This window comes from Labeo rohita, chromosome 17 (assembly GCF_022985175.1).
Source record: "Labeo rohita strain BAU-BD-2019 chromosome 17, IGBB_LRoh.1.0, whole genome shotgun sequence".
NCBI lineage: Eukaryota > Metazoa > Chordata > Actinopteri > Cypriniformes > Cyprinidae > Labeo > Labeo rohita.
The window spans coordinates 16343438-16370766 of NC_066885.1; the positions used below are offsets into that span (position 1 = coordinate 16343438).

The 27329-nt window shown below is 34.7% G+C and overlaps 2 protein-coding genes across 2 annotated transcripts; both read right to left on the minus strand.

Annotated features, from left to right (window-relative positions):
* Positions 1-299: 299 nt before the first annotated feature.
* Positions 300-9614, minus strand: ppp1cb (protein phosphatase 1, catalytic subunit, beta isozyme). The gene is made up of 8 exons (XM_051132912.1): positions 9480-9614; positions 4589-4720; positions 4032-4262; positions 3780-3884; positions 3562-3633; positions 1951-2102; positions 1706-1840; positions 300-1617 (listed from the first exon to the last, which is right to left on the minus strand). Exons 1-8 carry the CDS (start codon positions 9550-9552, stop codon positions 1513-1515), a joined length of 1005 nt encoding a protein of 334 aa, XP_050988869.1. The 5' UTR covers positions 9553-9614; the 3' UTR covers positions 300-1512.
* Positions 9615-10958: 1344 nt separating this feature from the next.
* On the minus strand, positions 10959-26308 carry plb1 (phospholipase B1). Its single transcript, XM_051132605.1, has 42 exons — positions 26148-26308; positions 25782-25838; positions 25615-25678; positions 25243-25277; positions 24286-24337; positions 24148-24199; positions 23166-23222; positions 22988-23056; positions 22845-22906; positions 22674-22755; positions 22453-22557; positions 22131-22199; positions 21784-21852; positions 21390-21479; positions 21249-21309; positions 21104-21162; positions 20804-20877; positions 20602-20645; positions 20171-20279; positions 19737-19788; positions 19371-19451; positions 19181-19246; positions 18608-18708; positions 18420-18501; positions 17152-17256; positions 16961-17056; positions 16581-16652; positions 16420-16497; positions 16253-16313; positions 14685-14743; positions 14531-14598; positions 14401-14444; positions 14122-14221; positions 13987-14038; positions 13606-13686; positions 13301-13366; positions 12413-12507; positions 12246-12327; positions 12037-12141; positions 11748-11843; positions 11595-11669; positions 10959-11508 (listed from the first exon to the last, which is right to left on the minus strand). Exons 1-42 carry the CDS (start codon positions 26239-26241, stop codon positions 11251-11253), a joined length of 3279 nt encoding a protein of 1092 aa, XP_050988562.1. The 5' UTR covers positions 26242-26308; the 3' UTR covers positions 10959-11250.
* Between the last annotated feature and the right edge of the window lie 1021 nt (positions 26309-27329).

The window sequence follows — 27329 nt, forward strand, 5'->3', positions numbered from 1 at the left end:
TCAATCATGTGAAAATTTCAGATGGTACTTCTATTAACCGAACACAATTTTAGCTCATTGTCTGCTGTCGGCTGCACTGAAATAGAGCCTGACCCTGCATGGCCGGAGTAGCCATGACAACAGACCACAGATTGTCCTCGTCCACATTTTCCAGCATTGGCCAGTTACAGAGCTACTCATTTTAATGAAACACTTGGAAAAATTCTGCTGAATAGCATCCAGAACTATGGTCTCCGCCACTTTAATTAGCCTGGCATTTATACGGTTGCTAAGGGACACAAACACAGAGGAGGCGAAGAGAGTTTTCTTCCATTTATTAAGTTTGAAGCCCACTTATACAAAACTCATGAACTGCTTTTAGAACACTTTGATAGCTTTCCCAACATTTGGAAATAAATTAAGGAGAAGAAGTAAACAGCAACACACAAAAATAAAAACATTAGAAAATTATGACAGGTGAAAATCAACGTGAGGGAAACGCATCCTTCACAGAAAGGCGTTGTTTAGTCACATGTGCTACTCTTTTAGGTAATACCTTGTTAAACAAATCCAATCAGCGTTAACCAGCTAAATGATGTCGGGGAACTTCAAACAAGTGCAAGTGTTTAATATCGAACCAATACTTGGAGGCTCTATATGTGTCTTGTTATCCAATGAAAAAATGGCTGGTGGATTACGTCGTTTCAGACAGGTTATTACTGACGCGTACATGGGTCATGCAAAGAAGTGTTATGCCGTGACACTTTTCTCCTGAATTATTACTATCGTAAGACATAAAAACAGCACGTTAAACAGAGCTCTATAGAGTTTCGCTGTAAATCCCAGAGGTTTTAAGAAAACAGAACATGCAATGCTGTTTGTAAATGCAGCTGTGCAAATGTGTGTGCGTGTCACGGTATCCGACTTAAAATCCCTTTTCCAGCTTTGTCCACACTGACCTAGTTTATCCACAATGGATTGTGTCCATGTTCATGTAAAGTGTCTGCTGACCTGTGATCGAGCACCCTGACAGAGTTAAGTGTGTGTTAGTGTGTGCGTGAAAGCCTCTGGTCTTGAAACTTCAGAGTGTAGCGAAATACACAACAACCTTCAAATACTTACAATCGTCACTCTTTCTTTATGAATTAACATTAATGTTCAATAATCAAAGAGTACTGAAGTAAAGTTTAATAAAATGCTTATATATCAGGACACTAAGAGAATGAGTGTGTGTTTTGCTTTGGGTTCTTTGTAGAGCAGCTCAAGAGTTGCTTCCCAAAGCGGTATTATTATTATTATTATTATTTTATGTTATTAAAATACCAATAAACAAACAAGCAGAGCAAAAGAAAAGAGAATTCGACTGGTCACAGCAAAATTTCTGTACACAAATTTTAAGAAAAGAGAAAGAGGTTTGGCAGGGCGAATAGAGAGACTTCAGGGGGGAATTGGGAAGGTGAAGCTGCCCCAGATAGGGGTAGTTTGCTGAAGGTGGTGGGGGGATGGAGAGTGTGGTTCTGGGTGGCGAGCCGCTCACCTCTTCTTGGGGGCTTGGGCCGTACGGGGCGGGGTCACAGGTCGCCCTGAGTTGACCCCACTGTACTGATACTTCGCCTTCTTTTCTGATGGCTTCAGGATCTGAGAGAGAAAAGAAGGTGTGTGAATGCATTGTGAAATTACAATGTGTGTGTGTGTGTGTGTGTGTGTGTGTGTGTGGATAACACACCTGAAAAGAGCACATGAGTGACTCATCCACACTCATCATTCCACCAGCATTGTCAAACTCCCCGCAGTAGTTTGGCGCGGAGAACAGAGTGACCAACTGCCGCTTTGCAAAGAACTCATAACCATCTTCAACCACCTGCGAAACATGACACACTGCTGCACAAACTAAAACACGATCTACATACAGAAGAAGCTTTAACTACAAATGTGGATACTGGATTCTGACTGGTTAAAATGATTTGGTACCTGATGTGCCCTGCAGATTAGGTCCAGATCGTGGCGGTTGAGGAATTTGCTGACTACGTCGGCACCGAAAGTGAATGAAACGCCACGATCGTTCTCCCCCCATCCCTGAACGTCCTTATCTGGGTCCGACCACAGCAAATCACACAGCAAGCCTGCAAGACCAAGAGACAGAAAACATGTATCTGTAATAATATTTCATTACATGTATCTGTAATGAATGTACATGTAAATGTAATAAAATGTTGTACTGAGTGACTAACTGAAATAAATTTTAAGCTGAACTAATATGCAAACTGAAATAACTAAAACCTACATTACCATTAAAAAAGACAAACAAATATATGTACAGAATAATTCTTCATGTACATTATATGTACATAATGCTTCAAGTAAAAAAGTTATTACTAGATGCTTTTATAAACCTAATCCACCACAGATGCAGGATTGGATTGACGTTGTAAAAAGTATATTTATTATAGAGAAAATTACATTCTGTGTGAATTACCAAAAAGCCAAATACCAAAATATTTGTTGACTTTTGGTACAAATGGATATGACTCCTATTGAACCAAATGGTTTTTTTGGTATAGAACCTATGTTTTATGTATTGCGTTCACATCCCCTTTCTTTTGTAAATAGTTTTTGTATAAATGGAAGATATATAGAATCTGTTATTGTCATAAGAAACTTTTTGACTAGTTTTTTGATTAGTCTTCCCTGATTAGGGAATTTAAGTCAGAAATGATGTAAAAGTGACAAATGTCATCAACAGATATTGTGAATTGTAATAAAACCTCTTTGCAATAAAAACTTAAAAAAAAAAAAAAAAAGACAAACTAAGAAAAATTACAAAAGCATAACATTACAAAAAAAAATTTAACTAAAATTTAAATAGAAAATCTAAATAGCTCATTTAAACTAAGGTAAACTATAATACACGTAATAAACACAGGGCCCTGTGAAATCTGTTTGATCTGTTTTTTCCAAATTTCATTTTATTTTTTTCCAAGTTCCCTTTTTTACGTTTAGATTTTTCTGGATTCTATTATTTTTCTGTTATTTATTTTTCAAGACTCTTAATGATTTTTATTTTTATTATTATTTTTTTTAAATAAATATTCCTTTGTAATGTTTATAAATACAAATAATGTTTTAACAATAATTTTATTGGTGGTAGTAGTAGTCGTAGTCATAGTAGTACTCATATCATTCCATTAAGAAATACATTTGTGTCACAGTTTCTTCAAGTTCCACTATTTATTTACACAGAACATGGAGGATTCATATTTAAATAGTATTTTTGTGGCTTAATATTCATAGACACTAGTCCATATGGCGTTCTGATTTAAGTGCACTGACCCACTTTTGATTTATTCGGCCAAAATTTGTCAAATTCTGTGACATTCCACGTTACACAGTAAATTCCGTTTTTATGACAGATTCCGCATCACAGAAATCATAGGGCTCTATAAATAATACTAAAATACCACTGTAGATGATGTACAGTAATTGTAAAATATCCATCATCAAATGCTCTCAAATATTACAACTGAGACATTATTTATTGGCTTAAAACACGTATTTGTTTTTGTCACATGTACACATACACACCTGTATCTGGGACGTCAGTTGGTCGCATAATCCGACGAATCTGTTCCATTGACTGAAGATCAGGAGAGAGACCTAGAAGATGGACATGAAAAAGACAAGTCAGACAGAGAAAGTGTTACAAAGAGCATGCATTAATATTTTTAGACTCGGTTGACCTATTTCATCAGGCCAAGAGTCACTTCTATAAAACGATCCATCTTCCCTTCACCCGTTCTCACCTCCATGGCAACAGAAAATCTTCTCATCTATGATGGCAGCAATCGGGAGGCAGTTGAAGCAGTCTGTGAACGTCTTCCAGAGTTTTATGTTGAACCTGCGCTTGCCTGAGACAGACAAATGTACATGCTCACAACAATAAAGTATGATCCATGACCTGAAAGTTTCTTCACTGAGTGAGAAATCAATAGGATTTGGTGTAGGTGTGTGTTAACGTTTGGTGTATTTATATATGCATGCGCTCCGATGCTCACACTCATCATAGAAGCCATAGATACGGTTGATGGAGGCGCACTCGTGGTTTCCCCTCAGGAGGAAGAAATTCTCGGGATATTTGATCTTATAGGCCAGTAGGAGGCAGATGGTCTCCAAAGACTGTTTCCCTCGGTCCACATAATCACCCAGAAAGAGATAGTTCGCCTCCGGTGGAAAACCGCCGTATTCAAACAACCTCAACAGATCTGTATACTGCCCATGGATGTCACCTAGAGACAGAGAGTGTTATATAATTGACAATAAATCAATAAAGCTATAAGGAGTTTGTCAGATTAGGATTTTAGAAAAGAAAAGTGGCCTAAAGATCTCAACACCCAAAATTCAGGTTAATGACTCCGGCATACACACACACAGGGGTCTCAGGTGTGCCACAGAGAGAAGAGAAATGACCTCAAACCTATCCTCATTACATTCATATTTATAACCTGCTCTACTTACACGCTGATTTCCAAAACCTTGAGAGATAGAGGGGAAGGAATGTAATTAAAACAGTGGAGATGTTCTCCGCTCTGGAGAAGGGGAGTATCTAACCTACCACAGATTTTAAGTGGAGCCTCCAACTCCAGCAGGATGGGCTGGCTGAGGAAGATCTCTCGAGATTTAATGCAGAGTCCTCGAACTTCTGCTTCCGTCATCTGAACGATCTTCCCTGGACGACATCCTCGCACTGGAACAGTAGATATCAACATTAGTTAATATCTGGTTAACGTCATTTTCTAAGTGTGACAATATTACTGCAGCCTCAATAAGTGGGTCAAATGTGGGATTTTCTAATCACTCAATGCCCATATTGGCCCACATATTGTACAGTCATTCAGTGAAACATATTGGACACAAAAATAGACTTCCACAATCTGGCAAACTGGCTCTGATCTGATTGATCAGATTTTTAATGCCTGGATTCAAGGCATGTTTATAAGGAGCTGCATAACTAGCCACTGAATTTGCTAAAGGTTGGATTGCGACATGAAAGACATTCAGAGTTATGCTTGGCGAACTAGATATCTACGAAAAGAACTATATGTTTAGTTTCCTTTTCTGAATGAATACTAGGAGTTAATCTGTGCTTAATTTTAGTATTTGTCTTTTCCCACTATTATCATAGTAACCCTTTCAGACAGGCACTATAATCACTTAAAACCATGGTTGGTGACTTCACATGTTTATCAGACAGGTCTCTTCCTGTCTAAGTGGGCCAGAACAAGCTGCAAAGTGGACTTTGTCAATAGTCAAAAGTCTTTCTGTGCGAGATGTCAAGCTGACAATGACACCTGACGCCTTTATCCAATCAGGGTCTCATGTGACACATATATATACACTACCAGTCAAAAGTTTTTGAACAGTAAGATTTTTAATGTTTTTTTTTAAAGAAGTCTCTTCTGCTCACCAAGCCTGCATTTATTTGATCCAAAATACAGCAAAAGCTGTAATATTGTGAAATATTTTTACTATTTAAAATAACTGCTTTCTATTTGAATATATTTTCAAACTTAATTTATTCCTGTGATCAAAGCTACATTTTCTGCATTCATTCATTACCCCAGTCTTCAGTGTCATATGATCCTTCAGAAATCATTCTAATATGCTGATATGCTGTTCAATAAACATTTATTCTTATTATTGTTATCAATATTTAAATCAGTTGAGTACATTTTTTTCAGGATTTTTTGACGAATAGAAAGATCCAAAGATTATCGAAAAAAAAAAGCTTTTGCAACATTTTATTATATTTCTACATTTTATACACTATAATTTTTTTTAATGAACTTTCTATTAATCAAAGAGACCTGAAAAAAAAATCTACTCAGCTGTTTTCAACATAACAATAATAATAATAATAATAATACATGTTTTTTGAGCAGCAAATCAAATACTTCAAAATTTTACTGTTTTTGCTGTATTTTGGAGTAAAAAAAATGCAGGCTCGGTGAGCAGAAGAAACTTTAAAAACATTAAAAAAAAACAAAAAAAAAACATTAAAAATCTTACTGTTCAAAAACTTTTGACTGGTAGTTTATATATGACACAACTTTGATTTAACTGATCATGACGCTTTTATCTGAAAATTTTTTATGATTTACACTATCGTTCAAAAGTTAGGGGCATTAAGAAATTAATAATTTTATTCAGCAAGGATGCATTAATTTGATTTTAAAAATGACAAATACACTTACATTGTTATAAAAAATATATTTTTTTTTTCATATAAATGGTTTTATTTTTAATTTTCTATTAAATCAAAGAATTCTGAAAAACTGTCCACAAAAATATTAAACAGAACAATGTTTTTCAACATCGATATTAATAACACATATTTCTTGTATATTAAATCAGACTATTAGAATGACTGGAGCAATGGCTGCCGAAAATTCGACTTTGTCATCACAGCAATAAATAACATTTTAAAATGCATTCAAATAGAAAACTATAATAGAAAAATAATATTTTGATTTAAAAGCAGCCTTGGTGAGCATTAAAAAACGTCTTTCAAAATCAACCCTAAACATTTGAATGGTAGTGTACATTTTATAATAAATAAACATTTCGATACGTCTTGTAATGTCAGTGAACTCTGCTGTTTATGTGAGTGGGAATCTTGAGTGTCTGGAATTCTGCAGGAATGTTCCCGCCTTGACAAGCACAATCAAGACTGTTAAACAACCATTTTGCAGAACAGTTTGTCTAAGAGCTTCACTTGATGGAGAGAAACTACAACAAGCGCAAACCTGTAGCCATAATTCACTCTGAGATGGGGAGAATGACAGATTAGAAAAGTGTTTGCTCTGGGAGAAAAAGTAGAACAGCTGAGAGACAGTATATATATGTCACAGAGAAGGAAAAGTTGTGCTCTTACAGCCATGATTACGGTTATATAATAGCAGTAAGCATTTTAGTCTTCAGGCCGTCCACCCTCACAATATCCCACACAAACCAGAACTGTTGGAGACTCTTTGAAAAGAATGCTGTAACCCCAACTACTGTGTGTGTGAGTAAAGTGCAGAGCACTTTATGAGATTGCAAGCATGGTGCCATTTGTACAGATTGAAGTATGTGTGTGTGTATAAGTCTATGAGCTGATGAAATGTCCCTGTTATTGCAGCATGACTAAACATAAGGAAAATCTGATTTTGTGTGTGTGTGTGTTCGACAAGCCGCAGTGCAAACCAGTCTGAGCTAGATTATGAGCTTGCCAGAAACAACTTGCTCAAAGTGGCAATCAACTACAATTCATCGCTCTGATTCCTTGGTCATCATGTTAGGGTCACATTACATAACAATACATAAGAACGAAATGGCACAGACAAGCTAAACTGATCCACTTTCCCACTAGAGCATTTTACAGCAATCCACAAGATTATCCAAGTCCTAACGGGCAGCCATTAGACGACCACCGTGGGACAGCAGGCCGCTTGATCTTCACAGATAGAGGAGTATGATCGAGAGACACAGATGGAACATGAGAGAAACATACAGAGATGTGTTTGTGAGACCATGAGAATCGAAGTGTGAAGAAGCAAAAAGCGGGACGTTAGGGTCACACAGGATCACAGATGGCATTGCTGAGTGAGGGTCAGCGGGAGGGTGTTGGGACAGATGGACGGGCACGAGGCCATATCGGTTATCAGGGTGGTGCTATAATCTACAGTGCTTGCCTTTATCAAAAGTAACTGAACAGCAGAAGTTTGTGTAGTAACAGAAGTCAGAAATAACCAAGGGTATATCCTAACCAAAGTCTCCTGAGATACGAACATTTGTCTTTCCACTACTCTCAAATCTCTCTAAAATTTAATATGCAGGCTAGTAAATGGTTCCAGCATTTATAAAAGCCATTTATTAAAGCCAACAACCCAGTCTACAGTACAGTAACCATTACAGAGCCAAACGCCAGATTGCATAAGATTATAATAAAATATTATAAAGATTATTAATGTTAAGTACATTGTGATGTTCTGAATAAAATGTATATTAAGATTAGGAAGATGGCTCATGTTACAGAGAACAAAATTACCATTCCACTCGTTAATTATTCACTTCATACTGAGAATAAAGTGAAGTTAAACTTTAGCAATGTCACATTACTAAGACAACAGCCAACAATACATTGTATGGGTCAAAATGATAAACTTTTCCTTTATTTTTTAAAGATCATGTTCCATGAAGACATTTTGTAAATTTCCTACCGTAAATACATTAAAACTTAATTTTGGATTTGTAAAATCATTGCTAAGAACTTCATTTGGACAACTTCAAAGCAATTTTCTCAATATTTAGTTTTTTTTTTTTTTAGCACTCTCAGATTCCAGATTTTCAAAACAGACCAAAAATTGACCCTTATGACTGGTTTTGTGGTCCAGGGTCACATATAGTGTAACATTATGGACAGAATATTTAGTGTGAATTATTAATATGAAGCAAATTAAGTGTGACATTACTAAAAAGATACAAAGTAATGTCACAAAGGGAATGTAACATAACCTTGCTAAAAGAGCATTGTGTTTCAGTGCAACATTACACTGACTCTACTAAACTATATATTCTTTCACTATATATTCTTTTCATAATGTTACACTGCATTCTTTTAGCAATTCTATGCTATATTCCTATATGCCTTCATGACATTGCTTTTTTTATTCTTAGCAAGGTTACACAGATTTTTTACTTTTTATAATGATAGTGAGCACTATATATTTCATGTAACACAGTAACGTTACTAAAAAGAAAAAGTAGTGCAATATTATTAAAAGAATGGAGTCAAATGTTATGAAGAGAATATTTATTGGTTCAGTACTCAGTGTAGCATAAATAGCATAAATATAAGAACTGAATACAACTAAACAGTAATAAAAGGAAAAGAATGTTGATGTTACTAAGAGACTGGCGTAACGCTACATACAGTGTATGTTACCATTATGTGTAAGATTCGGTACAATACTACTACTAACTCAGCGTAACGATAATAGGAGGATTTAGAAAACACTAATTAAGAGCACGGTTAGAAGCTCACGGTAACCTCGTATACTGAATACAGTATGAGGAGAGTCGAATGGAGAATCAGAATTACGTCGGTTACATTCGCCTGAAGTGAACGACGCAGCGGACACCGCATCGTCCTGCCCTCTTTCTCATTTGCTCGGTTTCTTTATCAACTGCTGTATAAAACTGCACAGGCCCTTACGTCTCGTTTCTGCTTCGCTAGATAAAGGCAAGGTTAGCTCTAATCTGAAACTCCCATCGTTGGTATGAAGGCTGTCCAAACCCCGGGGCCACTGCCGTGTTTGTAAACAGGGCGCAGAGACCCGAAGCTTAGCTCTCTCTTTTCGCGAACAATTTCCCCTTCACCAGCGGAAAAACAGATCACGACAAGTAACTAATTACCTGGTACGTTTATATAAACGTTAAAATGCCTTCACGCCCTGACAGCTTACCTTCAAGAAGCCGAGAAATGAGACTGTCAACGTTTAATTCCCCCTCCGCCATCTTCAGTGCCGAGTTCTGCATGCAGCGCTTCCAGCAACGGCCGCTAGGTGGCGGTCACAATGACGTCATTCACTTGGTTACAAGCGGTTACGTCAATATTAATGACCTTTTCATGAATATTTAATCGCTTTGAAGGCAAACTTTTGACCTGTTGAAAGCAGCTTAATTGTTAATGGTGTCTTCTATTGTTTAACGTTTGGCGATTTGTGTATTTGGTTTCTCTTCCTGGAGGATTTTTATCAGAGTAGGTTTACTCTTGGCGTTTATTTATTTATTTACTTATATTTTCCGTGATAATTTATTAAACTTGATTCGGATTACAGTGTGTTCTGTAAGTAAAATCAATCACATTGAACATGATTCATTTTGTTTATTGCTTTCTTACAAGTCAGTGGTTTCCCATGCCTGTGTAATAATATGACAAAATGTTCCTTAATTTAACACATTTTTATATAGACTACCAGTAAGATAATGTTTTTTAAATTAGTCACTTCTGCTCACCAAGACTGCATGTGTTTGATCAAAAAGTATGGCAAAAACAGTACAATTTTGAAGTATTTTTACGGTTTTCTATTTGAATATATTTTAAAATGTAATTTATTCCTGTGATTTAAAAGCTGAATTTTTAGCATCATTAGTTCAGTCATGTGATCCTTCAGAAATTCTTCTAATATTCTGATTTGCTTAAAAACATTTATTATTATTATTATGTTGAAAACAGCTGAGTAGAATTTTTTCAGGTTTCTTTGATGTTCAGAACTGCATTTATCTGAAATAGAAATTTTTTGTAACATTGTAAATGTCTATATTATCACTTTTGATCAAATTTTAAAGCATTCTTGCTAAATAAAATTATTAATTTTAATAATAAAAATATACTGACTGTAAACTTTTAAATGGTATAGAGTATTATTTTACAAAAGCTTTCTATTTCAGATAAATGGTGATCTTTGGATCATTCTATTCATCAAAGAATACTAAAAAGGTACTCTATTGTTGATAATAATAATGAAAAAATAATAATACGAATGATTTCTGAAGGATCATGTGACACTGAAGGTTGGAGTAATGATGCTGAAAATTTAGCTTTGATCACAAGAATAAATTAAATTTTTTAAAAATATATTCAAATAGAAAGCAGTTATTTTAAATAGTAAAATTATTTCACAATAAAATCGTACTGTTCAAAAGCTTTTGACTGGTAGTGTATATAAGTTGCAGTTATCTTATTCTGTAATAAATACTGGGAATAATAATCTATAAATCTTTAAAAAAAAAAGTATATATATATATATATATATATATATATATATATATACACATACAAAAAAATACTGTTAAACAAATTACACTTGTAATTAAAGAACAACTAAACAAAATAATATTTTTATTTAATTATTTTATTTCAATAAAAATATTAAGTACAATTGTCTATACAAATATTACGATTTTTAAAAATGTAAGTAATTTACAGCAATACATTCATTTTTTAACATTTAAACACTTCATCTTTTTTCAAAAAACAAACAAATATTATATTTGAATTTATGAGTGAGAGTTCGAAAATGTTCTCAACTGGAAACACAACTATTCACAAAAAATACATTTCTAAAATATATTTGCTTTTAATTTAAAAAAATGCAAAAAATGAAGGCGTAGAGGTGAGTTTAGTCTTTTTGTATTACATAATTAGCATATATGTGTTTTTTAAAAATCTTATTAGAAATTAGTTCCTTTCATTTCTGTGCTTCCGGATCTTTTCTTCCTGTTCTTTCGTTCTCTGTAGTAGAAGAACCCCCAGGTTATGCCAAAACCAATAATCAAGCCTCCTACAGCCAGAATAGCAGCTGCCCAGGCCGGTACAGTATCGTTGGGGCAGTCTGCGGGGAGAAGGTCGTCTGGTGCAACTGTGTTGGGTGCGACAGTTGTAGAGACACCAAAGCCACTGTTACTCCGTGTAAAGATGAAGGGATGCTCCTGGAGAAGATATAAATAGAAAGCATTAATTGAAAGACCATGCTATCATATCTTCTGACATATGTCTCCACTGGATATTTACTCACCTTTGTGGGACACTGGATCTTACTTCGGTCATATGTGAAATTATTGTAGTTTTGTTTATCGTCCACAGGCTCCAGCTAAAACCAAAACACAGGGCATTTGCTGTTAAATTCAGTAAAGCTGCTGAGAGATCATCTGTATGTATGTGTATTTACCATGTTGTTCCAGAGCGCAATCGCCATCTCTGCATGTCCACGCTCAGAGAAATGAAAACAATCCGCAGAGAAGAACGTCACGTCTGGTGTGCCATCCTAAACCAAAGAGAAATATTTAAGCCCTTATACTAAACCTTTAGGTTTTAACTGTTGTAGTGTAAGTTCAAATGCCATTTCTAAAAGCAGTCTAACATATTTACATAAATATTTTATGCCTAAATGTGTTGTTTATGTGTGATCTCATGAGACGACAGCTCTGCAGAGAGAGAGGTATTTTAAGCACGCTAACCTCGAGCATTGGAACAGCAGAGTTCTTGAAGAAGGGCTGTAGCACCACTGCAAAGTCCTCTTTTCCGTCATAACGTCCACCATACACCAGCTTTTCAGTCTCCATCTGTCACATAAAAAACAACACTTCTATTACTGAAGGTCAAGATAATCTAAAGCCCACTCAGCTAATCAGTTATCAAAGAACTGAAAACTTGATTGGCTACAGACCTGCAGATCTCTGTTGACCTTCTTCATTTCATTCATTTCTGGTGAGTTGTCACGAGGTTCCAGAACACACGGACACAAGGTTCTGTAATACACGCAGTCATGAAAATGCTACTGGTGGACCTAAGAACATAAAAATGATTTTTAGATCAAATTGTTTATTTATTTACTCTTGCAGGAGGTTGCAGCCCAGTGTGTCCCTCTTGATCAAACGAAGATCCTCGATCTCTAAGATTCCCACTAAATTTACCAGCACTCTGGGAACCTGCACACACACACAAACACACACACACACACATTGGGTTTCCATGTTTTATAGGGACATTCAATAGGTGTAATGATTTGTATACTGTCCAAACTGTATTTTCTCTCCCCTAACACTACCAGATTTTTTTCCTGTGTTAATTATATGTGAAATGCGTGTAATTGTCATGGAAATTTCATTAAAATTACCTTATGATTTTCTCACCCTCAAGCCATCCTATGTGTATTTGATTCTCTTCTGTCAGATAAATACAATCAGAGTTATATTAAAAAATGCTCTGGCTCTTCCAAGCTTTATAATGGCAGTGAATGGGTGTTGAGATTTTGAAGTCCAATAAAGTGCATCCATCCATCATAAAAAGTACACTAAAAAGTACTTTTAAATATGGATATTTTTCTTACACAGACACATCGATTTACTTCAGAAGGCCTTTATAACCCCCCCAGAGCCATGTGGAGTACTTCTTATGATGGATGGATGCACTTTATTGAACTTCAAAATTTAAACACCCATTCACTGCCATTATGAAGCCTGGAAGAGCCAGGACTCTGATTGTATTCATATGAAAGAAGAAAATCATATACACCTAGGAAGGCTTGAGGGTGAGTAAATCATGGGGTAATTTAAATTTTTGGGTAAACTATTCCTCTAACTTTAGGCATAATGATAATCTAACTAATAAGAATTTAATAATTTCTTACTGTTTCTTTTGATTTAGTGGGTGAAAGGTGGGCAGACATGTTTTCAAAAGATTCATGAATGCGATCGGGTTTAGTAAATGCATCTTTCTCACCTCATTGTACAGCATGTCCAAACTGTCCCTGACGTGACTGATGTACTTTGAAGGAGACAGAGAAGCCTGGGTAGAGAAAAGCACAACGTAAACATTTTTTTCCAGCAAAATGTTATTATTTATAGTTATTTGCCGGTCTTAGATATGAAAAACAGCATTTACAATGACGCAGTGGCACATTTCTATTTGTTATAGTATCAGAATGTATTTTTGCTGCTTAAAGGTCACTGCTGAGTTTCTTTGACGCAAGAAGAAACGATTTATGATGGGGAACTAAGAGCCTTTGTTAAGAATCCTCCACTCACCCGATCATGACAGTATTGGCAAAGGTCATTTCCCCCAATAAATAGTGTCACCAGCTTCCAATCATTCTCAAAGTTCACTTCCTGAAAAAAGAGAGTGGTGTTTAATAAATAGTTATTTGATTAAATTAGAGTCCCTTTTTGCTCTATAACAATTGGTGGAATTTGATTTGTGCAACAAGGAGTTGGCACATGCATGCATGCATGCATGCAGACAGACAGCAAAAGTTGTTGTTTGTATGTATTTTTTATTTATTTCTCCACAAAATAATTCAGAGAAACACCGTACAACTTGCCTGCAAAACTTACTAGCAAATTCTGAGTGAAAATGATTTTTGCAACCCTTTTTTTAGTGACCTTAATAGATTAAATAAGCATACTGACCTTGCTATCCTTTAAAGCTGTGATAAGATCTGTCACTTGTGCTGGTATATTACTTTATAGAAAGAAAGAAATCATTAGCTGAAATGATACTGTAAATTGTGTTAGTATATGTATATGTTTATGTGTGATCTTTACTTTGCTTTGGCACCGCTCACTGCCATATTAAAGCCATTTGGCCGTGGACCATTCCCATTTGAGTAGCCGAAAACATTTGGATTGAACTTCTTAATGATGTCTGATAACAAAAAAAGACATAAGGCGCTCATGATTATCATGTTATTAAACAACAACCATATCTGATAAGAAAGATCGGAACCAAAGGAGTCTCCCTCCTAATCAATAAAACCATACTGTTATCAATAAAAATTACAACCAATAAAAATTATGTAAAGTGTTATATAAGGTAATGCTCACTTGGCAAGGTGGTGACAGTATCCAAACTCTCATCCCCACCAATGCTGTCAATCAAATTGAACACAGCCACTTAGAAAACATGCAAAACAAAACAATAGCACTGACATACAGTAGACTGACACAAACTCACCTCCAGGAAACCCCTCGCTCCTCAATCGGCAGCTGCAGAATGTTTTCAGCTTTTGCACCAAAGCCGGCCTGACAGATTGAGAGAGAGAATGGTAATTACAACATGACAAAACATTGCAACATACACAAATACACACACACACACATACACTTACAGTGATTGAATCTCCCAGAGACGCCACCACTTTAATGTCACCTGGACGCAGCTTGTGAACTGAGAAAGAAATGTGATTATGTGACTACCTGGATGCCTAAATACAACAACAAAGCAAAAGAGCAGTGCTACTTGAACCTAAAAGGATAATACACCATGGCAGGATATTAAAGGAGAAGTCCACCTCCAAAACAGAGATTCACATATAATGTACTCACCCCTTTGTCATCCAAGATGTTCATGTCTTTCTTTCTTCAGCTGTAAAGAAATTATGTTTTTTTGAGGCAAACATTTCACCATTTTTCTCCATATAATGGACTGCTATGGTGCCCTGATTTTGAACTTCCAAAATGTGGCTTAAAACGATCCCAAATGCTTTTGTAAACGATCCCAGCCAAGAAAAAAGGGTCTTATCTAGCGTAACGATCGGTTATTTTCATAAAAATAATACAAATGATATACTTTTTAATGTCAAACGCTTGTCTTACTCTGCCTGGACTGTTATTTTCCTGTTCATGACAGTTAGGGTGTGTCAAAAAACTGCCATCTCATGTTCCCCCTCAACTTCAAAATCGTCCTATATCGCTGTTTTACCTTTTCGTTAACGGTGTTTGATCTTTGCATGTTCACTTTGAAATCATTTTTGAAGTTGAGGGAGAAAATACGAGATTGGTTGGTCGGGGCACCATAGCAGTCCATTATATGAAGAAAAATCCTGAAAATCCTCTCAAAAAACATAATTTCTTTACGACTGAAGAAATAAAGACATGAACACCTTGGATGACAAGGGGGGTGAGTACATTATATGTGAAGTTTTGTGTTGGAAGTGGACTTCTCCTTTAAAGCCTGTCTATAAACCTATGTACACATTTACTATTTCTCCTCTTTCTTGTTTTTTTTATCCGATAAGCTTTCTTTTTTTAATCCTCATTAATATATTTTTTAAAACATTCAGTCATTTACACAAATAAAATAAATATATTAAAATGAAAAAAAATACAATACATTAATAATTCATAATATGCTTGCGAAACACCCGCAAAACTAATTACATGCAATATATAATAATACATAATAAAATATTAATGGAGTTATATTAATACATAACAGCTCTTTATCTACACGTTATCTCAACTGTGACTACCTGAATGCTGAAACACAACAACAAAGCGCTATTTGGACCTAAAAAGATAATGGCAAGATATCTGAAATCCTGTCTTACATTTTTGTCTCTATCTATAAACCTATGAACATTTTTGCTGTTTTTCATAAACAGTAAAGAAGAAAGAAGGAAACATCTAGTATTACAGCTTTTTATTTCTAAAAATTCATGCAACATTTTCACATTTTGCTATATTTTAATGAAGCACCAAAATAAAATGTATTAAAGAAAAAGTAAATATTTTAATACATTTTAATAAATATAATGCTGCAATACTTTAAAGAGGATAAAACAAAGATTTGCTATATAAAAACTATAAGAAAAGGAGAAATAGTTAGTTCGAGATTTGGACAGTTATCTGGTGGGAAAAATTCAGCAAATTAATTTTTCTCCACTCTCTTTCTTACCAGACGTTGGCACAGCATCAGAGGGCGCTGTTTCCTTACATGAGAAATCACTTCCCCAATTCTAAAGTGAAAGGAAGAAATCACTTTATAATAAATTTTGATCATTTTAGGGTATACTTTGTATTGTATATTATTAATACTGTATGTAATATATCTGTGTGACTTACATTTGCTGGTGGAGGAGGAGATGGAGGTGGGTTGTATACGTAATTGCTGTTGACATAGGTCCTCAAAAAGGGTGTGGACTAAAGAACAACATGAAAAAGTATTAGGCTACCATGTGACAGATTTATAGTGTTTAAAGAAAGATTACAGAGTTTAAACTTACCTTTTCTGGGCATTTAAGCGGGATACCTGCAGCAAAATCATGACTATCTGTCTTATTACCTAAAGGCTCCAACTGTGTGGGAGAGAGAGAGAGGGATCGAATTAATGAAACATGAAATCCATTTTAAGAGTTAAGATGCTGTGATATTAAAATATAGTAAGAAAATCTATAGAAATTTGTTTTTTCAAACTTTGTTGAGTTGTATTATATTTTAAATAACCTCTACAAATAGGTTATTGTTGAAGAAGCATTTAGTCATTCAGAGTAAAAAATGATGCCCTTTAAAACACTTGCAAAACTAATTAAATAGAATATATTGATAAAACATTACCGGGCTTGTACGCTATGTTAACAATAATCTTTTTATCTCATATGCTCACCAAGTTGTTCCAGAGAGCCCGAGCCATGAGCGTGTGAGCTTTCTGACTGAGATGAAAACAGTCTGGAGTGAAATAGGATTTGTCAGGTCTCCCATCCTAAAAGAGCATGGAAAAAATGACAAAGATAATGAGAACAAATAGTTCCAGAAAGGATAGCTTGTGTAGTAAATGACGTATGATTCACTGCGTACCTCTAACACAGGGAGAAACACATTTCTGAAGAATGGCTGTAGGACCACGGTGAAGTCATCACGTGTGTCATATCGCCCAGAGTCCACCAGCTCCCTCATACCACGCTGAGAAGAAAACACAACAGCATACACTGAGCACTTATCACAGTAACATTTTAGAAGCATATTAATATTAATCACTTTTAACTGTATAATTGCTTTATGTAATCAAAACATCACATTCATAATAAATATTAATATACAGATATTTACACAAAATAAATTAAATTTTTAGGGCTGCCCTCTAATAGTTGACTAACTGTTAGTCAATGAGAAGAGGCTTGGTCGACCAAAATTTTATTAGTCGCTTAGTCGCAGAAAGAAAAGATTCCACAGGAAGTGGCAAAATCACACAGTCCGTGACGGACAGATTGTTAACAGCTGGTCTATGTGGTAATATAGTACATTGATTCGGGCAGGACATCCAAATGCTCACATATCATTCATCGACCTCAAACATCGCTTTATATCTGAAAGACATATGTAGTAGCAACTTTATATGGCTGCTCAATCTAATGCTAATCTAAAAAAATGCGCTATTGAAGTGAATAGTAGTGCGCTCATTGCATGACAGATGGAGGTGCCGGTGCGGTCACTTCCACTTAAAATACGCTCTAATTTTTGGTCATACAGATAAAATACATCTTTCAAATCTGTAAAGACTCTACCTTTATTTGTGTGCAATAACAACGAAACATTGCGCTTTTGTAAAATAATTAAAGCAAACAGGATGCGCTTTCGTCTCTATCTCTGTGAACTTGAGTGAGAAATTTCAAAACTCTGTTCATACTGCTTACAGACATGAAAAATATATCTATGGAGAGTGAAGTGTCTACTCTTAAATGAATCAATTCAAACAGAAAACAAATATTCTCAGATTATGTAATCCGTATGAAATGTGCATACAGGGGGATGCATCACTACGACTGAGATGATAAATCAGTGTCCCCCACTTCTTATAAGCCAAAAACAAAGAAAGCGCTATCAATAAATTATTAAAAAGTTAATGCAGTCTCCTTGCTGTTTTTCCCAGACACATTCTTAATTATTGTATCTGCCGGTGTGCTGTGGCAAACTTTTTTTAAAGACTCATTATTATGATTTATATGGTTTAATAATAAACGTGCGACTAATAGTCGACTAACGCTTAAAAAGAATGTCTGCCAGTCGACCAGAAAAATCTTTGGTCAAGGGCAGCCCTATTCATTTTTATGTAGTAAGTTGTGTACCTGATAGGCTTGGTTGAACTCCTGCAACCTCTCAAATTCATAAGATCCATCTACAGGCTTCAGAACGCAGTTACACAACATGCTGAAAAAATATAACACAAAGAATAAAATAATGTAAGACTAACATCTACTAAAAGCTTGAGAAATCTAGCAGAAATTAGAAGAGCAGTATACAGGGTAAAACTCACTTGACCAGCCAGGTAGGGCAGCCAAGACTGGGGTCCTGATGGAAGCGGCGCAGTGGAGTTATATCTAGGAGCTCCACTAGGTTCACCAGGGCACGAGGGACCTGGAGAAGGAGACATTATTAACTCCAACAATCTGGTTTAGCAAAAGCAGTCAGATTTTTTTGACTGCTGTTTCTACTGCAATGCAGGCCATAACAAACTTTACATAGGTTTAAAATGAAAATCTATTTTATATGTATTTTTATATATTTTAGCACTTTTTTGATTTAACACCATTTTTTTCTTTACAAATTACATTTTCCAGCATAACAAGGTTAACATGTTGCATACATGATTAATAAAATTATGTCATTATAATGTAATTATATTTTTTAGATTAAATTTCTATTTCTATTCTTTAGATACCGACATAAGTATTTTTATAAAAATCGTCAACAATCTTACACAACATAGTATTTTCTTTTTTACATTTGTTTGTTATTTTTTTCCAAATCTTGGTACTTTATTTCTAGGTTTACATTTTGAATACCTGAAAACTTTCAACGCAAGAGCACCAGAGCGAAAACTCCTCACCTCATTATGTAATATGTCCAGTCCCTCACGAAGATACTTCACAATGTTTTCAGGAGAATAGTACCGCTGAAGAGATAAAGAAAGATATGGGAGAGAGAGAGCGTGATAAAGAGCTGCAGAGACAGTAATTGCAGATTTATTACTGAAACTCTGATAATAAATAAAACAGGCTCTATGAATGTCAGCGTACAGTATCAGAGCAGTGGGCGCATATGTCATTTCCTCCAATGAAGACTGTGATAATCTTCCAATCATTATAGAAATCAATTCGCTGCAAAGAGACAAACATTTTTAGACAGTCTAAATGAGGTACAGATTTAGCAAGCTGTGTGTGTGAGTCAGATTTTGCCTATTGTGGGAGATTAAATATCCCTCACAACAATAGCAATCTTAATATCTCACAGAATGAAAATAGCTCAATAAACATACAAAAAAAAACTAAATAATACCTTAATAAATATCTAAGAATGGAAAATAACACTATCATTATGACACCATTTTCAACCACAACAGAAAAGCAAATGTGTGTATGTTTGAGATTTTGAGAATGACTAACCGTGTCTTCTTTCAATATTTTAATGACAGCTTGAGCTTGCTTGACCATATCACTGCAAAATGAGAAACAACAGTTTACTAATTTTACAGTATTCAAACGTTATTACAGTTTTTTTTGTTTTCATACTGTTATTCAACAAAGATGCATTCTGTTGATCAAAAGTGACAGTAAAGACATTAAAAATGTTGAAATTTTTTTATTTCTAATAAATGCTGATTTGTTTAAATTAAAAAATGTACCATGGTTTCTAGAAAAATATTACACAACATAGCTGTTTTCAACATTGATCTAATAAGTACCATATCAGAATACTCCAGACACTCCAGACACTGAAGACATATACATTTGAACAATATCTCAAATAGATGTTTTTAGCTTCACAGTCAATAATTCATTTATTCAGTCACTGGTTTATAAGATGACAAGCTACTTACTCAGCTGTAGCACCTGGTACTGCTTGGTTCAGAAAACTGTTCGCAGAATTCTCACCTCCTTTTTCCACCGAATATCCAGTGAGTGAAGGGTTAAACTCTTTCAATATATCTAAATGACAAACAAACATTATCTCATACACATATAATCACCCATCTGCATGTCCATCTAATCCCTCAAAGTGATAAAGATAAAGAGATTTGTAAGAGTAAACATATTCGGCTTGCTGCTTTTTAGGGAGGAAGTCAAGAACAATACTCAACTTCACCCCTGGACTACAAGTTACGTAGTATATAGTACAGATTAAAAAGCAGCTATTTACTGTATAAACTCTTGTGTAATGATCAGCTATTATGTGGTTTAAAACACTTAATCCTAAATCTACAGTACATAATAATAAGAGCATGACAGCAACATGAGAGCTTACACATACTTGGTAAAGTCGTTACAGTTGTTAGGTTTTCATCTCCACCAATGCTGAGAACAAAAAAATGAAATATACATGTTTTCTACTTCATGAAACACTGACCATTTAGATAAGAATTTTATGCTATAAATCATATGGATAAAACTAAACCAGCAACATTTGTGCACAAAAACTAATGGTTTACAAAGTGATCAGGGTAGATGCTCACCACCATGACAGGCCACGATACTGTGTGACCACATCCAGGAGATTGTTTGGGTTAGCACCCACTCCATTGCCTGCCTGTTTTTTTTTTTTTTTTTTGGACAAAGGAAATGACATCACAACTTGTATTTTCATACAAGAATAAATTACATTTTAAAATACATTTTAAAATACAAACAGTTACTTAAAACTGAAATAACATTTCACAATATTCACTACTGACTTGCTGTGCATTTCTGTTAAAAAGGATCTTCTGTATTCACAAAGTAATTAAATTATATAATTTTTATGTTTATCATCTCACCGTCAAAGAATCACCCATCGATGCCACCACTTTGATGTCTGCTGGCCGTAGAGCATGAACTACAGAAAAGACAGACAGAAACAAGCTTAAAAAACTCCAATAATTTCCAGCCAGGGTGTACTACAAGTGTGAGGTCCCTGTTTACCTGACATAGGGATGGTAGGAGATGGAGATCTGTCCTCACAGGTGACCTCACTCCCCATAACCTAGAAGGTCAGATGCAGCACAGGTGAGACATACTGTAAGTCAAAGCAATATGGCAAACGTATGGTGAGAATGGACTTACTGGGTCGAGAACTAAAAGGGGATCCTCTTTTCGTGAGATACCAAGCTCAGGTGTGTATGAGTTTCTCTGTGTTCGCAAAAATGGCTTTTCCTGGAATAGAATAACAAGTTCAGTAAAGCATAAGTGCATTTTTCTGTCTGTTTAGAAAAAAATAATCCAGACTTGAACATACACATTGTAAACACTGTGTGTCACTAACACACAGACGTATAGGTAATATGTAAATGAAATGGAACTGAAACACGTTTCACCTTATCACAGGTGAAGGACAAAAACTTACGTAAAACATATAGTTTGGAAACAGTTTGGTGAGATAAAGGCGTATTTATGCACTGACTGATTCAGCAATTTGCATTATGAATGCTGAAGGTCATAAATCAAATATCTCCCTCACCTCAGTTGGGCATGGAATGACAGATGTGCCCTGCCCATCCACCTCAGTCTTGCCTGTCATTGGGTGCAGCTGGAAAGAGAACAAACAGGATTGGTCAGAAAGAGGGCTCCAGTTCGTCGTCATATAAAGGCAAGATTAGATTAGGTGGTTCGACATGGGTTTCTAGCCTCAATAAGTTTCAGATTAGATGTTATCATCGAGAGCTGATTATCAGTCCACCCGTTATCAGTCACATCAGGACCTTAACACTTTGAACTTTTATAACTTGAAAGTAAAGCGTCTAGGATTTCACCTCTACCTCTGTAGGAACAATGTGCAATGTCTTGATAGCATTAATAATAACTTACCAAATTAGTCCAGAGTTGTAAAGTCAACATGCTTATTTCACGTGACGAGTCAGATGTGGAGACTTTCATCTGAAAACAAAAAAAAAAGTACAACTTCGCTTAATAACATGCAAAATATCTTTACAAACTTGCTATTGCGGGTTTGTTTCTACAGCACAGCGTGAGTCATATCAGCGGTTTTTAGAAGAGCAAATTGATTCAGAAACAAATAACATACTCTCAAGTCTCCATACAAGTCTCAGTAGAAAGGTTAGATTTATATTTAGTCTTTTTTGTCACCTAGTGGCCTGTTTAAAATGATCCCTGAGTGTTTCAGACTTACTGGGTTTGACAGATCGGTGTGCACTGGACTGGACTGAAGCATTACGCTGAAATCTTCCCGGTCACTGAACCAGCTTCTTCTCTCTAGAAGAGCACTGATAGATTCCTGTTCAATAAACACATACACAATATTGTTTTATCATGTACTATACTAGCATAGATATTTAAAAATCACACATGTACATGTGTGTTTTTTTTGTATACAAACTGTATGTACTGTACCTGCAATGAAGCCATAAGGACTATTGTATCCAACCTGCGTTTGTTTTTATCATGTCCTTCTATACACTGGAACTGACACAGTCTACAAAACATAAACACTGTATTTAATTAAACTGTTCATTGTAGAATATTATCAGAATTAGGTTTTGAAGAATGTTGTCTGATACTAACTGTTCATTTGATTCACCAGACAGTCCACGCCAAACAACAACATGAATCAGTGTATGTTTCATCTAGAGAAAAAAGAAAGCTGTTGTAATAAACAAACTCTATTAATTATATACTGTTGTTTAAATGATATCGACTATCTTCACCTTCTTATGAAGAGAGTCCAGTGTCTGTTCCACTCTATTAACTGTTGCATCAATGGTTGCACTTATATTCTAAGGACAAGTACAGAACAATATAGAATTAAAGCTGTGCTTTGATTGTTTACTAAGTCCCATGTAATATGTAATAGAGGTTGATAGGATTTGTGGTCCAGTGTCTGACCTGGTCTGCACACAGTGAGAGCTCATCAACTGGTATGAAGAGCAGGACCAACTTCCACTGAAAGAGAATGACAGGACAAGAGATGTTAATAGACTGCTAATGTATATGTGTCTACCTTACAGTGTTTATTTAAGCAGTGTTTTATATTGCTTTTGTCCGCCTGGAAGTCTAAACCCTTGAGAGAATTACCAAGGCTTTATTATCCTAAAAGTGTAGTAATCATGTTTAATTTATTTATTTTAGTGCTGTCACATAAAAGTTTTGTTTACATAATATATGTGTGTGTACTGTTTACATTATGCATATTATAAACACATGCATGTAGATTGTATATTTAAGAAAAATATGTTATGTTTATATATCGCAATACTTACATATGATATCAATTACATGAATATAAATATACACATATAAATACATTTAAATATTTTCAAAATACTGTATATACATAATAAATATACACAGTATACACACATATAAACAAAAACTTTTGGATGTGATTAATTGTTTGACAGCACTAATTTGTTTATTTATTGGCATGATTACCATTTGTATAAGCACAGTTTTACTACAAATACTATGGTTAAAATGTGGTTAGTGTAGTAAAACCATGGTTAATTTGTGATTACCATGGTTTAACTATAGAAACCATGGTTCTTTGGTTTTATTTGTAGTGCAGCCACGGTTAATTTTCGTAAGGAATTGAATAACCGATGTCCCCATTTTTGTTCTTGTATTACTCGTAAATATCACTTATCACCATAATGACAGTGTCTAAAGTAAATACGAAACATGGCAACATCCGAAACACAGGAAAGTCTAATCATATCCTACTTATAACCGAGTGGGGAGCAACTCTTGCGGAATAAAACCTTCAGATAACACAAAACTTGTAAGTTACCAAATCACACATGAAAACATGAGCGGGCCCATAATACCTTAAAACCGGAACTAACTGTTATAAAAACCTTTCTGCGTTTACCTGATTGGGACTGAGTGTCTTCATGATGTGCTCTGCTTTATCCATTAAGGTTCTGTCACACAAAGACAGTCATTGTAAACATACAGAAAATGCAGTGTCTGTAATTAAATAGTGAATAATAATTTATTTCTATGATACCTTTGCTTAGGTAGAACAATTGACACATCCGGGTTAAAGGTGAACAATATTTCTAAGGCAGAAAAGTAAAAAGATGTTATTTTGTAGTTTGAAGTTGAGGCCTTTTGTCTGTTTTTCAGATGTTACATCATTATAGCCAGCATTATATCACCTCACATACACACTGTGCTTAGCATGCATCAGTGCACCGCTTTATTGATAACAATTGGCTATCTATACAGTTCCTGTTTCCCTTTCTACCTTTGATCAGACATTTCATGAAGCATAATCCATTATATATATACCATAACACCTCAAGATAAACTTTAACAGAATTTACAGAAACACTAAACAATGTTGCTTTCATAAGAGGAGAAATAAAGTTTTCCAGAAGACATTAGAGCAACACAACCAACGATAACTCTATCGCAAACAGTAGTGAACAAACCAATAGTATCAGGCCAACCAACGCAAAACTCAAAACAAAGTGCTTGAGTGAGCAAGATAAGACAATATTATCACATTTGATTGAGATTAGGAACATGTTTGAAGGATTTCCTCCAGACAACAGATTTAGGTTCAAATATGTTTTTTCTAATAACCATATATATATATATATATATATATATATTATTATCATGTATCATTTATCTTAGAAAATTAACATTTAAAAATCAGTGTGTTGTTTGTTCAGATACATGGTTGCTTGTATCTCTCCTCTGGCCTTGACTTTCATTTCAAGGACTCAGACTAAATCTTTCCAAAACCTTTAAACAAAGATCTGCTTTAATCAAGCCTGACAATCGCTCAGTAACATGTGAAGGGTCTTTGTAAGCTCAATCAATGTGTAACTCATTAAAAAAAGGTTTGTGAAAGCTGTGCAGATTCAACAATGATATTCTAATGCAGTTCGAGTACAATACTAAATGCTGGTATTAAGTATCTGTTTATTTCTATAGAATAAGATAGAAGCCTTACCAGTTAGCATGTTTAGAGTTCTGATTTCATCAGATCTGCCATAAAAAAACACCCAATTTAATAATTTTAAATGACATTATGATAGCATTTGAATTAAGAAAATTAATGAAATGTAAATATTTGAATTTATTACCAGAACATTAGACAATAGATGTGGTAAGGAATATAACAGAAACAAGCAGTGTGATTAATTTTTAGCTAACTATCTTATAAAATCAGAGCATGGCCTGAATTTAGGTATTAATTAACTTTAGTTCAACTAATGTGCTGTTCTATGTTGGTAAGTTTTTCAATCTTTTCTGCCTTCATTTCAATAAAGCTTAATTGATATTTTAATACACTTAATTGCACTTAAAATAAATGTGTACATACCTCTCCACATCAGACAAATCCAGTGCAGATACCACAGAGACATCAGCTGGCTTCAGAGAATGGACTACGAAAAGGATGATGGGACAATTTTATACACTGATATCAAGCCTAGATGTTAATTTCTTTTCTCTCTGTCTTATTCACAAGATCCTTATAGATTCCTTTACCAGAAACTGGAGTGCTGGGTGAAGGGGATGAAACACAATTCAGGGTACCATATTCACCTGCAGATACAAGACAAACTCTGGCACATCAACAAACTTGACTATTGACATGGAAGCACAACTTTGGAGTGGCAAGTACATTTACATTTCAGGGAATGCATTACATACATTGCATTGGATGGATTAGAATTAAATGACTTAGAAGACAGATAGAAAGTGTGTAACGCATACAGTCTCACATCTGCTCCATGACAGAGTAATTATTAACCTCTCGGTGGGCTAAAGAGGGAAATCATTTCTAAAATATCAAAGCAGTCATTAAAACATCAGGAAAAGGCTTTACGCATTAAATTAAAAGTGATTAAATACCTGCTGAACACCTGCATGCTAGAAGTGCCAGGATCATAATCTGCGCACAGGAAAAGAAAGTTTTATCTTTTATTCCCATGATGGAAAGAATCATCCGCTTCTTGTCTTGATTCACCTGTCTGGAGCCACCTGGAGTAATGAGCAGTTCTGAACTGAACTGTTGAAACGTTTAGCGACAACTGCTCCAATATATATGACTGTAATCTTCCTCAGTCACTCAGACACGCCTCCTCTTAGTTTGCGTGTTTCAAGGTAGATGGCATGGAATTTATTTTTATAGATTAATAAACACCTTATCAAGGAGTTTATTGGTAAGACATTGGCAAGGTCTATAGCCAGTTGTGGCCGGTTGCATAAACTGCTTAGATTAGTCTTACATGGCATCTAATTTTATTTTATTTTTTTCATAATTTTGCTAACAATTTATAACAGCTTTCATTAATAAATCATTAAGAAGCATTATATAATACTTAACAGATCATTATTTAATATATATTGAAATGCGTACAAGTCATTAAAGTTTCAATTCATATGATCATGCAAAAAATCTTCAAATGATTTAGACAATAATTAAAAGTTTGATTAATAAATCATTAACAATGCTTAACGGATCATTAGTTAATGTTTACAGATGTCATTCAATTTTCATATGCTCATGCACTTAAAAATCTCCAATGATTTAACAGAATTTATACAATGATTACAAGTTTATTTGTTATTATAGCCTTAACAAAATCATAAAGCTAACAAATGTCATTAAACTTTGTTTCACATTTTACCTAATGCTTTCTTTTATATTTACAAATGTTGTGAAAAAAGCTTAATTAGTCATTTTAAGCACTTCACGAACTATTCATGTTTACATATTATTTATTAACTCATAATCGCAGTCTTTAAAGGTAATTTATTTGGTCTTTGTTTGTTGTGTAGACTTTCACATCTTAACAAATCATTTATTAATTATTTGTTCATGTTCTTGCAGTACCAAAACCTAAAGTGGAAACTATTCATCAATTGTTAGTGTTTATAAATGTTTACTACTCAACAGTATCTTTATGGGCACTGGACTTTTATCTGGTGTAACAATATTGGTGTAAAAGGTGGTTAGTTAATTTAGCTAAATGCATGCTGAAGACATAACACACATTGTAATTAGGGTGCAAAACATGCCTCTTATTGCCT

Bases quoted from the DNA above. Each gene is read 5' to 3' on its own strand.
- plb1 (XM_051132605.1), bottom strand. From the start codon at position 26,241: ATGATTCTTTCCATCATGGGAATAAAAGATAAAACTTTCTTTTCCTGT. The intron at 25,839-26,147 runs GTATTTAATCAC...TTGTATCTGCAG, and splicing joins AGCATGCAGGTGTTCAGCAG to GTGAATATGGTACCCTGAAT. The intron at 23,057-23,165 runs GTCAGACACTGG...ACTTGTCCTTAG, and splicing joins TCTCACTGTGTGCAGACCAG to AATATAAGTGCAACCATTGA.
- ppp1cb (XM_051132912.1), bottom strand. From the start codon at position 9,552: ATGCAGAACTCGGCACTGAAGATGGCGGAGGGGGAATTAAACGTTGAC. The intron at 4,263-4,588 runs GTAGGTTAGATA...CTCTGTCTCTAG, and splicing joins GGCTCCACTTAAAATCTGTG to GTGACATCCATGGGCAGTAT. The intron at 1,841-1,950 runs GTACCAAATCAT...CATGTTTCGCAG, and splicing joins TAATCTGCAGGGCACATCAG to GTGGTTGAAGATGGTTATGA.